This window comes from Colossoma macropomum, unplaced genomic scaffold (assembly GCF_904425465.1).
Source record: "Colossoma macropomum unplaced genomic scaffold, Colossoma_macropomum, whole genome shotgun sequence".
In the NCBI taxonomy this organism is placed as follows: Eukaryota; Metazoa; Chordata; class Actinopteri; order Characiformes; family Serrasalmidae; genus Colossoma; species Colossoma macropomum.
Genome location: NW_023494784.1, coordinates 3,307,427 through 3,320,872, shown reverse-complemented (window position 1 = coordinate 3,320,872; position 13,446 = coordinate 3,307,427). Strand labels below are relative to the sequence as shown.

The 13,446-nt window shown below is 40.2% G+C and overlaps 1 protein-coding gene across 1 annotated transcript; it reads right to left on the bottom strand.

The window, feature by feature from the left end:
• Positions 1-1,407: 1,407 nt before the first annotated feature.
• cnot11 (CCR4-NOT transcription complex, subunit 11) lies at positions 1,408-13,427 on the bottom strand. Its single transcript, XM_036575957.1, has 8 exons — positions 13,113-13,427; positions 10,653-10,994; positions 10,199-10,363; positions 9,493-9,645; positions 7,926-8,128; positions 7,029-7,231; positions 4,927-5,023; positions 1,408-1,944 (listed from the first exon to the last, which is right to left on the bottom strand). Exons 2-8 carry the CDS (start codon positions 10,969-10,971, stop codon positions 1,747-1,749), a joined length of 1,338 nt encoding a protein of 445 aa, XP_036431850.1. The 5' UTR covers positions 10,972-10,994; positions 13,113-13,427; the 3' UTR covers positions 1,408-1,746.
• Between the last annotated feature and the right edge of the window lie 19 nt (positions 13,428-13,446).

Here is a 13,446-nt window from a genome sequence, read left to right as displayed (position 1 = left end):
TGTTCGGACAGCCAGTGGGAGTTCGTTCCACCACCTGGACTCCAGGACAGAGAAAAGTCTTGATGCTTGTCTTCCACACGTCTTGATGTAGCCGAGCTGTACTTGAAGCTCGAAGGGCTCGAAGTACAGTTCGAGTTTTGACCATTACCATCAGGTTGAGAGGGGCTGGTCCGTTTTTGGCTTTGTGGGCAAGAATCAGGGTTTTAAATCTGATGTGTGCAACTACAGGAAGCCGGAGAAGGAAGTGTAGCAGTGGAGTGAGTGTACAATTGTTACTTAAGCTGCTTTAGCTTTACAGGTAAAAACCACAGAATAGCTCATCACAGGGACCTTCACTGGTCATCAAACTCAACTTCAGCTCTTCTGCAGTAATTTTCAGAGATGCAGGACATTTGCAGGTTGATTTGGTTCGACTCCAGCCAGTTCATCCCATTAAAGCTCTCTGGAACTGCGGCAAAGTCAACCGTTTCCGCATTTATTTTTCATTTTGCTGCCTCGACAGATGGCTGACATCGTATCAGCTACTTGTTTGATTCATCTCTCAGTTAACCCTTTGGAGCCTAGACTTATTACTGTTTTTAATCTTAAAATGTTAGAATAAAAATGTAAAAGTCACTATTTTTCTAGAAATGACTCAGTGATGTCATTTATGTAGTTATGAAAGTGATAAACTAAACTATATGGCCATATATAGGCTCTTAGGTGCTAAAGGTGATTTTTCAAAACTTCTGGTTGAGATGTTCAGATTGGTTATCAGAAGAAGAAACACTGGCATTAGCAACACTTTGACTTTGGCTGGAATCTTAAACGGTGCTATTTCAGGAAGAGAAAGCAGACGACCTCACATACTATTATGAGCTTCTGTTGTCATCCTGTACCACCTATTTAGTTATGATTATCAAAGAAAGACAGAAAAAAGCATGTTTTTGTCGCATTGGTCACAATCATTATTGTAAATGTCAACAGCAAACCGCAGACAGTGGCATGTCTATGTTTTTGTGCTTGTGTAATTTGTCTGTCTTCTGCTTCCGTGGTTGAGTTTAAAGGCAGTGCCCAGCCTGTAAAAATCACTGCATGCTGATAAAACATTTATTTTAAATATTGTTAATCATTTTCCCCCTTTTTTTATTAAAAATTAGAAGTAAATGATTTAAATGCCTGTTGTTTCAGTGCTCTAAAGCCTTGTGCAAGACAAAAAGTCAAAGACCACAAATTACACAACATCCTCGTGAAGTAAGAGTCGATTTCATGGTGCTGAAAAACCAAAACAAAGAGTAAGAATATAGACGGATGGGATTTTATAGTGAGAGGAGGCTAAATTACCAAGGGAATGATTAGATCTTTATGTCTCTCTTTTTTTAGAAAAAAAAACTCTTTTGAGCTCAGAAATACCAAACTTAAGCAGAGTCGGTGAAATCCATGTTTGGGTTTATCTAAAACAAAATAGAACAGTAGTTTTCTGAAATGAAGAGGCTAATTCAGTCCAGATCTTTCAGAAGGCGGAGGGCTCATATCAGCGCTGTTGGAACAAAACCTTATTTCCAAAATGGTAAGAAAGGTTATTGTAGTCTGTTTCCAAGCAATTTTGGACCATTTCTGTTGGTTCATTCAATGTAAAGGACAACTAAATCTTTCCAAAAAAAAAAAGGAGGTTAAACCCGATGTGTAACAGGTTTGGTGACACAGAGGAAGCATTAAGGTCCGGGTGGCACATGCTTTAACTTAATGGAGTGTCCACAACAGTCACTATTTGGCAGGCTTGCCTTCTGCAGGGGTCTCTCCGTTGTCGAGGGTTTTGAGGAGGCGGAAGAGTCCGGCAGCTTCGCGGATCCGACTGAACTCGATGCAGAAAGCCTGTACCTCGATGAACAGGTCCTGTACGTTAATGATCTTATTCCGGATCAGGGACTGCAGGAACACACACACCAGACGCACCAAACGATTCTGGAAGAGAGAGTGAGGGGAAAAGAGAGAGGATTAAGGATTTTTGTTCACACAGCAGAACAAACTGGACACAGTTCTTAAATCTGATTTTTTAGACCCACATTGTGAGTTACAAACCCTTCTACAATCAAACCATATTTGCATTTACTCGAAATATCCACAAAGATCATCACAGTAACAACACAGCTGCAGAAAATCTTTCCAGCTTAAACTGAACATGCAAAAATTTAAGTTGAGCTGCCTTAGACATCAACAAGCACATGCTTAGGAGCCGATCACATAACTGCAGCCACTGGAAAGTGGTCAGATCGCCCCGTTCAAAGCATACGTTTTGAGGTAATGCTCCTTACAGGCTGTATTACATAATGTGCTGTGTCGCCCCAATGTTCAGTTACATGAATAACTGGCAGTAAGGGAGAACCACAAAAGCCCAGTCCCATTTCTTATTTTTATCCCTAGTTTTCGAGTGTCACCTTGACTTTTAGAACTGAGTTACAAGGGGTAGTGGTTGAAATCTTCCCTCTGAAATGGGACCCTCAGATAAAAAGAGCATCACTTCATTAACAGCTACCAGCGCTGCTCTGTAGGCGACCCTGCCAGTCTGCAGTGACAGCAGAGGAGGGTAAAGTTCAGCTCCTCACTGCTGGGCTTTAGTTACATTTAGGGCATCATATGACTTCAAAGAGGGGGGCAATTATTTATTATCACCCACCCCTAATTCGTCAGTGATATGAAGCTGAAGTCAGATATTCGCCAGCTTCTTGTTCGAATTTTCCCGCTCCACCTTAAATGGTGCAGCAGTTCTGAAGACTGAGGCACCAGAATGTAACTGCTACACCATTTAAGGTGGAACGGGAAATTTAGCAAATCAGCTACCGAGACATCAGCAAACTAGTTATGCTTGTTATAAAGAAAAGGACCATCAAACACTGAAACAACATTAAACTAAGACAATATGATGGTTATTGTAATTTTTTAGAGGAGAAAATATTTATATTTATATAGAATATTTTCCTCAAAACACTGTTTGGAGTCTCTGAAAAAAACCCATTTGGAGGGCCCTAACACTTCGCCCTACCCCTCTATCTTAACAAAAATCAGGGTACCCTACCCCTAGGAGTGAACGAACAAAACGGAGGGCTAAGGGTTAAGTGGCAGGGGAGAGGGGTAAAAAGGGACTGGGCCAAAGTCTGCTGCACAAAAGATGACACCATCATATCTGTACTATCCCAAGAAGTGGTGCTGGCACAGAGTCATGGGTTTTGTTATTTTGATTGTATTTTAATTTGTACAGTTATATGGCTCAGTAAAACGTGATGCTATTATGCTGTATTAAGTTAAATATGAAAAGTGAAAGAATGACTATTTAAAATATTTTTAACAACAACCAGCAGGTGGCACAGGTCTGCACTTTCCCTTCCCATCTGTCCTCCATGTTCACTACTGGCTTTGAATTCCAGGTGATATTACACAGCCTGGATTTATACGCCCACTGCTGTGGAATCAGGTATGAAATGGGAATCAGGAGAAACATTATGTTACTGGATAAAATGACCAGGGACATCAACTAATAAGGTATAAAAGGTACATTCTGATTTCAGGTTGTCTTTAATTATTACAAGCATCTGTAGCTGCATCACTAATGGGCCGAGTTTGTCAACTGCATCATTTAACATTAGAGATGAAACGGTTACCGGTTTCACGGTAAACCGCGGTAAAATTAATGACGGTTAGTAGTACCGGTTGAACTTTAAAGTATCGTTAAAACCGCGGCCGATTACCGCGGTGTGAAAAACTCGGAGATTCAGAGATATTTCAGCCTTCTAAGAAGACCAAGTCTGACGTTTGGTCATGTTTTGGGTTTTATAAGGATGCAGAAGGAAAGTTAATTGAAGATGACCACCCTGTCTGCAGAACAGGCCTAAAGAAAACAGCGGCGAAAGGGGGCAACACATCAAACCCTACGAGTCATCTTCGCGACCACCACCCGCTACTTGCAAGAATGCAAGGTTAACTTTAACGGAAAAGTCTGTGGAGACTTCGAAATAGAAGAAATGTCATGGTTTGTGTGGTTTAACTTATGCTTATGGTTCGTTAATAATATAAAATGAAGCTTTTAGCGTCACAATCGGTGAATCAACTGTGAATCGAAACTAAAGCTGTGTTTCAGAGATTAAACTTCAGGAGTGTTTCTGTCGCAGCTCAGATGCATGTTAATTTTAAGTTATATTTTAGTTTTAAAATGCTTTTAGAGAAGCAGCTCCACAGGTGAAGACACACTGTGTGAGTTCTACACTGTCTGCAGCTCACAGCACGTCACGCAATTCCTCTGTGATTTTGTTTTTCCTGGTGCGCTGTATTGATTAGGGGTAAAGCGCCACAACGGCGCTTTACCCCTAATCAATAATAATAATAATAATAATAATAATAATAATAATAATAATAATTATTATTATTATTATTATTAACAGTAATAATAATACATTTGCTATTATTTTGTTTACAGAGTATTACAAGTATTGTAAGTAATACAAAAGTAATACTAAAATTGTATTGACCTTATTTTTTAATGTTTATGCAAACAAAAAGTGCATATTGCTGCCAATTCTATTTGTGTTAATATAAAAGTTGGTGAAACGAGTTTCAGTTTGTGTATCAGTATTTATTTTTTTATTTATTTTACTTTTCAACACATTTGAACAATATCGTGATAAAACTGATAATCATGATAATTTTGGTCATGATAAACGTGATATGAAATTTTAATATCGTTTCATCTCTATTTAACATTCTGTACATGCAGCACTTCATCTAATTCTTGGGTTCTCGAAATCAGGGAGAAACCTTAAACAGCTTTGCCACTCTGAACTTTTCTAAACCTCTTTTTAACGAGACATGCAGCTGTTCAGAGTAGCGCAAGTATAAACGATACCAGCATCATACTCCGAAATGCTCATCGGTGCAGAGATTGTGGAGACTAACCTGCATGTACTTGTCCTTGATCTGCTCACAGGTGGAGATGCAGTTGGAGATGTAAAGGTGGATGAACTCAGGAGGAAGATCCACCGCTGTGGTTAACCTGCCGCACAGCAAAACACACTCTACTCACAATAAACTCTTACTAGATGTGCAAAAGGAGATGCAACAAAATACACACATTACTGAACAAACGAGCACATCTATAATTAAACAGCTCTCAAAATAAGGCAATTATACATTATTCCATGCATCTCTGCCAACAGCAAAAACTCAAATTGAATTCTGTCAGCAGTTAAATTCACAGAATTGATTGTAACTGCTGAAAAATTAACTGAACAGAAAAATTAACTATATCTAAATACAAGATTTAAAATATTTCATTTTAAGGCAACTAGTTTCATGAAAATAAATCCCTACAACAAGCTGATTTATAGAAGGATGTGCTGTTTTGTCGGAGCATAAAATCTTTCCTCTCTGAAATGTACTTTTAGTCAGTATTCACTTTCAGTTCTGCCTGTGATATCTGAAGCTGCCCCAAGAGTTTAAAATGTGCATAACAGACAAGAACGTATCACCCTTTAAATAAAAGATACTGATTTTGCGGATCATTATGAAGGCTATTTTTTGGAAATTCAGTGTGTTTCTATTTACAGTTTTACCATTTGTTAATACTGTGCTAAATTCTTAAACCATGAAAGAGCCATAGCACCTCTGTAATTATTATATGTAAATGAGACATAACTGTAATATATGTTTGAAGAAAATGAGATTAATCTCTTCTGAGAATTAATCTGAGAAGCCATTTTCAACTTGCATCGCAGGCTTTATTGTATAGCTGATAGAATTACTAGAAATGTAGAAATTTTGCAAAAAATGTACTTTAAAAACTTACAAAGAATACATTTCAAAAACGAAAATTTGCACATTTGTATTCTGACAATAAAAATTAAATTTTCCAGTAAATTAACTTTTGGGGATATGTTAAAATAAAACCAGCTGATTTAAAGTGAAATAATATTCTTAGTGTTGTATTTCTATCCAGTTAATATTTCAGCTCAGTTCAGTCACTCTGTAAGTAATTCAACCCAATATTTAAAAGGTGCAGTGTGAAAGATTTAGTGGCATCTAGTGGTGAGGTTGCAGAATGCGACCAATTGAATCCCCCTCCCTCACCCCTCCCTTTCCAAACGTGTAGTAGAACCTACGGTGGCCGTCAGGGTTTCTTAAGTCGCCTGTCCTGATTTTGTTTTGCTTCTTCATGGTTCACACAACCGTCAGCCAGCACTGGCAGCAACCACTGATTCTTCTTCTTTCTAAGTGTTTCTACGTGGCACCATACGTAAGCTGCCACTTCAGCATAAAAATACGAAAAGGCCCTGCAGAGTCAGTGTTTGGTTTGTCCGTTCTGGGCTACGTAGATATGAAGGGTTCATTCTAAGCTAACGAAAACAGCGATTTGTAGTTACAGGTGATCATACACTGATGAAAGCATGGTTTTCTATATTATATTCTATTTCGGCTAATAGGTCCCCCTAAACCTTATACACTCCACCTTTAAGTTGAGATTTAGAGTCTGATTGTGTAAACCAGGAGTGTTCAATCTTATCCGCAAAGGGCCTGTGTGGCTGCAGGTTTTCATTCCAACAAAGCAGGACTGCACATGATCAGTTGTTCGAAGGCTGAGCAATTAATTGAACAAGTGGAATCAGGTGAGCTCCAGCTCGTTTGCAATGAAAACTTGCAGCCACATCGGTCCTTTGCAGATAAGATTGGACACCCCTGGTGTAAATATGGTGTACATATTTTTCTGTGAAGGCTTTACACTAGATGTTGAAAAATCACTGCGAAGATTTGATTGTATTTAGGCTCGAGAGCATTAGTGAGGTCAGGTACTGATGTTGGTTGGTCAGTCCTGGATCTCCATCATCCCAAAGGTATTAGATCCATCACTCCAGAGTACACAGATCCACTGCTCCACAGCCCAATGCTGGGGGTTTATAACCATTTCCTTTAAGCTGTTTATGACACGCACTGTAACTACTGCTGTACCACTGTGCAACACCTCTAACTCGAACATAAAGCAGCGCTACAATGCTGTGCTGTACCTGTTGACCACCTCCATTGAGTGTAAGGACATGTCCATGTTGACCAGCACAGAGAAGTACTCTGTGATCTGACTGGAGGACATGAGCTTCAGCAGCATCTCGATGGCCACCAGCGGGTTGTTCTCTACCAGGTCCGGCAGTTTGGCCGGCGTCAGGCCGATGTGGTACACCAGCTTTGGGTCCTTCTCCAGCTCACCGAGCAGCTTAGCAAAGACAGGAACACACACAGAGTTAACCGCTTTACCTACAGCCTTACTATTCAGTTATTACTCTTGGGGCTTATTATTCAGTAATTACTTATGACTTATGCAGCAACTACTATCACTTCCTCAGTAACCTAAGGACTATTCAATGACTACTATGCATTATTAAATAATTATTATGAGTTATTCAGTGTCTTCTATACATTATTCAGTAATTTCTTGACCTTTTCAGTGTCTACTATGAATTACTCAATAACTACTATGACATTTAATATTTACTATTACTCAATTTCTACTATGAATTACTCAGTTTCTACTAAAAAACTATTCAGTTACTGTTATGAGTTAATCAATAGCTAGTATTAATTATTCAGTAACTTATGAAATGTTCAGTAACTGCAAGAAATTATTCAGCATTGACTATGAATTTCTCAGTAGCTACTAAAAATTATTCTGTCACTGACTCATCAATACTTACCACGGATTATTCAGTAACTACCGAGAATGTTTTAGTAACTACTAACTATAACGCTACAAGTAGCTACTTAACATGTGGTCAAAATGCTAAAATGTGAATTTTCCTCTAGGAAACCCTCCTATTGGGAATTGTGAGTTGCAATTATGAGTTTTTCGATTCGGCGATTTGGCAAAACAGTGAGCAGGGCTGATGACTGCTTGGCGGTGAATGTGTTACCTGTGTTTGCTGCGGTGCAGACAGTGGGCTTTTGAAGGCTTTGGCCATGATGCGCTTGATTTCGACGCCTGTGCCGTTGCGCACACACATGGAGCGGTCCCACTGCACGCGGTGCTCCGGCTCGCACGGGTTCAGCCACGCCAGCTCGTCCTCACAGACCAGTAACGGTGGAGCCGGCCGGATAAACTCTGGACGAAAGTGACCTGAGCAAAACACAAGAGACGCCTCTCAGAGTGTGGAAGGGAGATGTGCACTCAACAAGCACACACTTACTGCATCTCAGAAGATGTCAGTCTATAAGCTGCCTCACATACATACAACAAAAAGACAATAGCACATATACATCAAAGTTTTCAGAGTATGAACACTGATCTGGGACCACTTTACGCCTTTTACAATGTGCTCTATAGGACTACGCAGACTGATGAGACCTGACCTTGGATCAGAATTTTTACTCTGAGATGCTTGATAAATTTAGCCCAATATGCATTAAATAGTTGGGCAAAAATCTTTCCCACTTAAGAGGGCTCATCATATAAAACACATGTTCCTCATTTATATAAAGGTTTATATAAAAACATTGTTCAAATTTCAAAATGTGCTGTTCGTCCTCAAGACCATACAGTCCATACATGGAAACTAAGTTTCAAAAGCCCAGCCTGCTTTGAATTCATAGGTTTTGTGATGTCCCAAAAATCAGTGCATTTACATACATCGATCAGGCATAACATTATGACCACCTCCTTGTTTCTACGCTCATTGTCCATTTTATCAGCTCCACTTACTATATAGGTGCACTTTGTAGTTCTACAGTTACAGACTGTAGTCCATCTGTTTCTCTGATACTTTGTTAGCCCCCTTTTACCCTGTTCTTCAGTGGTCAGGACCCCCATGGACCCTCACAGAGCAGGTACTGTTTGGGTGGTGGATCATTCTCAGCACTGCAGTAACACTGATGTGGTGGTGGTGTGTTAGTGTGTGTTGTGCTGGTCTGAGTGCATCGGTTTTAGCTACACAACATACTTTAGTTTAAGTTTATGGATAACAGTATATCATATAGAGTCAGAAAACACCTTAGCAAGTTTATCAGAAATACTGAACAACATGACACAGTTAATTCAGGAATGCAGTTCGCAGCACACTAACTGGTAAGTCAACGCTACTTTTAAGTGCTTCGGGATGGGGATTTTTTCTGAGGAGGAACTCGTTCACCTGATGTGTGTTTGTGTGGTTTGTGTGTGAGATAAACAAAACTCTGAGGTTGTGAAATGGGTGTCATAGTCTGTTAGCCAGCTGGCATCTATCAGTTTTAGACTATTTCACTGTCGTTTCTGAACGCAAACAAAGCGTAAATGAATTTTGGGTTACCTTTACATGTTTAAATTGTCTTTATGATTACTATCAGAAATTTTATTTGCACACTTTATTTGACTGCTTTTTCGCATCTATCCTTTGCCATGTTGACAACAGTGTTGATGTCACAACTCAGCCAATTCAGCAAAAAATGAAAATAAAAGTCAAAGACAGCTAACTCAGATCTGACTGTAAAAGCTCCTGGGTCACTTACTCTCCAGTGGAGGACGTGGTCCAGTTACCATTGACTCTATGATCTGATTGGCCACAGAGCTGTCAAAGCCTGAGTTGGAGGAGTCTGGGTCAGGGTCGCTGAGAAGGCTGGGAAAACTGGCTTTACTCTGAGTGGGCAGCTCCGACTGGCGCTCTAAAACACACAACACACAAACATGCACACGTAAAAATTCCAATATCTTTTATCAAAATAGCAACAACTTCTTTTACTGCTTAAAGGCTGAAAAAATAGACCTCCATCCGTTGCACAAGTGCCTAAAAACCTAAACTGAACAGAAAAAAGGACCAAGTGGGACCAAATGTTTAAGCTCATACGTAACTCTGAGAACTTACAACGATTCAGTTTGATTAAGACTCCTTATGAAATCTCAAATGTCGTCACAATTTGATTTGATTACTGATTTAATTGAACGAATTGAAAAATCCACCGAATGCACAGATGTGACTAGAGGAACTATTTATGCAGCAGTGAACTACAGACAACAAAAAATACATGTTTTTTATTGCCTATATTTAAAAAATTAAATGTTTACATGTGAAATTAAACAGATCAATTTATTTCGGCCAAAAAAAAAGTGCTTGTTTAATACTATTACAATGGATTCTAGTGTTCTGAAATTTATGGAGCTGAATCTTCTGATGCATTCTAATGACCATGCTAATCTCTCTCTCTCTCTCTCTCTCACCTGCAAGGGCCAGCTGCAGCCCACTGATGTCGATGGCCTGTGGTGCTGAGCCCACGTCCATGCAGGAGACTTGCCGTGGTGTCTTTTTAAACAACTCCCGAGGAGGGGCGAGCATCAGCTGAGAGAGGAAAAACTTCTCCGGGTGAGTGATGGGTGGTAGAAAACCTGGAAAATGTAACATTACAACGTAAATAACTTACAGTGCTGTGAGTTTCTGTTGTTTATTTGAATATAAGAAGTGTAACAACTGAGAACTGACTATTATCAGTCAGTAAAGCACTGATTAACTAACTACTGGAGTCCAAAATTAAAATTCAGTATATTAATGTAAAATATCGGCTGATGTTATTGGCTATCATGATTAAAAAACAGTATCAGCATCAGTACCAACAGCAAAAATATCACATTGGTCAAGCCTAATATCAATTAAATCAACGTAGTGTTTCGCTCATACCTGACAGAGGTTTCTCCTGCTCCTCCCCCGAGGCCGAAGGGTTGAGGAGGTGGGCGAAAACGGCGGCGAAGGGGTTGGCGGCCAGCGGCTCAGTGCGGTACATCTCCCAGAGCAGGTAAAGAGCCGTGAGGCGCTGAGGCGAGCTCGGCAGCAGATCCGGCTGCTGGAGCAGCATCACCAGCACAGAGCCGACCCGGAAGTGCTCAGCCTTACCGAAACAGTGATGGAAGGCGTTGGAGAGGCTCTCGAAGGTGTTTCCGCAGGCATCCTCCGAGATGATGCCCAGCAGGTTGGACAGCTCTTTGGGTGCCAGCGTCATGATTTCTCTCTGGCTGTTTATCACTGTTAAAACAAAAAAAGACAGTAAAGAGATCTAACAGCATGGCAGCGATCCTATTCTCTCTGTGCTGTGTTGGTCCCCTACAGCTAATCTACAAATGCTCATACTATTAACAAACTATCTGGGATAAATCAGTTGATTGTGAACAGGGTTACGGTTCGGTTTAGATGTTAGATTGAGGTGAAGGTTGGGGTTGTAGTGAGAAAAGTGTGTAATGACAGGGTAAATTTAAGAGATATTTACCTGAATGCAAGAAAAGAGACAAAGGGAGAACCTACCAAGCATCTGCAGGGGACTGACAAAAATAAAGTCTTATGTGGTGACTTGTACGCTGTATTAAGAAGTTCTCCTGCAGAACTGGAGACTTGCCCTTGAGACTTTTTTCTCAGTGTTGGTTTTTAAGGAGCTACTATTACTTCTACAGACGTTATTACATACATCGATCAGGCATAACATTATGACCACCTCCTTGTTTCTACGCTCATTGTCCATTTTATCAGCTCCACTTACTATATAGGTGCACTTTGTAGTTCTACAGTTACAGACTGTAGAAAACAGCGTCCTGTGACCACTGATGAAGGACTAGAGGATGACCAACACAAACTGTGCAGCAGCAGATGAGCTATTGTCTCTGACTTTACATCTACAGGGTGGACTGACAAGGTAGGAGTGTCTAATAGAGTGGACAGTGAGTGGACACAGTGTTTAAAAACTCCAGCAGCACTGCTGTATCTGATCCACTCAGACCAGCACAACACACACTAACACACCACCACCACGTCAGTGTTACTGCAGTGCTGAGAATGATCCACCACCCAAATAGTACCTGCTCTGTGAGGGTCCATGAGGGGTCGTGACCCACTGAAGAACAGGGTTAAAGGGGGCTAACAAAGTATGCAGAGAAACAGATGGACTACAGTCTGTAACTGTAGAACTACAAAGTGCACCTATATAGTAAGTGGAGCTGATAAAATGGACAATGAGTGTAGAAACAAGCATAATGTTATGCCTGATCGGTGTAAATGTAGTTGTATTTGTATTACAGAGTGAGTACAGCAGTTGAATATATGTTAACATTATGTTAGTTCTGGATCAATTAAATTATATTACACAATAATGAAAAGAATACAATTTTTACTACACTACAGTTTATCAGTGACCAACCAAAACTCATTACTTCGAATTCAGAGATGTTCTTCTTTTAGACAAAAATAAACAAATGAGGCTTAGTAGAATTACTCCCCATGTATCAAACAAAAGGCCAGCCACACAATCCTATCCAGCCCACAAAAGCATTTCAGTTTTCTATAAATATAAGCCTGTTTCATAATGTGCTGCACTACAGTCCCCAGCATGCACTGCAACATAATGTGCTCCGACTCTCCTACCCCAACAACCGTCTATGGGACAATAATTACACCTCAATTCTACACAATTCCACACCAATCATATCACCAAACTGCATTTCAGCTGCAGTTTAACCAACATAAACACTTAACATCAGCTCAGCAGCTCTGAAATTGAGCCCAAGTCTTAATGAACTAGCAGCAAAGAAAGGATGCCAGGTGTTCAAGCAGACAGGTAGGTTTAAATGCACCTGGGGACGTTTGAATTTTGAACATTTCAAGTGTTCATGTAATGTTTCGAGGTCTACTACATGTGTCTGTATTTTACTGTTGACGTTTTTGCATATTATGAATAAACAATGGCCAGCTCGGGTTATAGCTCAACATTAATTATAAATTACGTTAAATTAAAACTTTTTTTGTCTGGCCCACGGATTTGAGAAGATTTTTCCAAAGGTGGCCCTTTTAGTGGTTGAGTTTGACACCCCTGAATTACCCGGTCCACCTTAAATGCTGCAGCAGTCGCATTGAGAATGTAGCTACCTAACAGCTAACCCTAGCCAACTCCAGCACCATTTAAGGTGGAACGGAAAATTCGAATAAAAAGCCAGCCTCAGCTTCGTGACAGCCATGTGGCCGTTTTTAAAAGACACATTCATATTAATGAGCACATGAAATATGAAAATGCTAAAATTATGCTCAACTTGTACTAAATTTACGACTAAATATGTGGCCAAAGCTGCGAGGAATGCTAAGCTAACCAGCGTTATCTACCTCAGGCTCGGGTTTCATTGAAAGCGGACAGCTTCACCTCCGGCGGTGCCTTCAGTACATCATCTCTGAAAAAACGAACATTACCAAACGGACAAAAATACAAAGAAAGCTCCACAAAAAGGCGAAAAACTCCGTCTCTTTTCTCCACTTCGAAACCGAGGCGACGGTTAAACAGGAGGTGGCGCGGTGCACCATGGGAGTTGTAGTCCGAGCCGCCTCCGCTCGAATTCAGCGCTCAGACACAAAATAGTATTAAAAATATTGAATGCTTGTCCACATACTGAGTTCAGAGGGGTGTTATTGATGGGGTCTGTGTTTAGATGGGCTGGATATG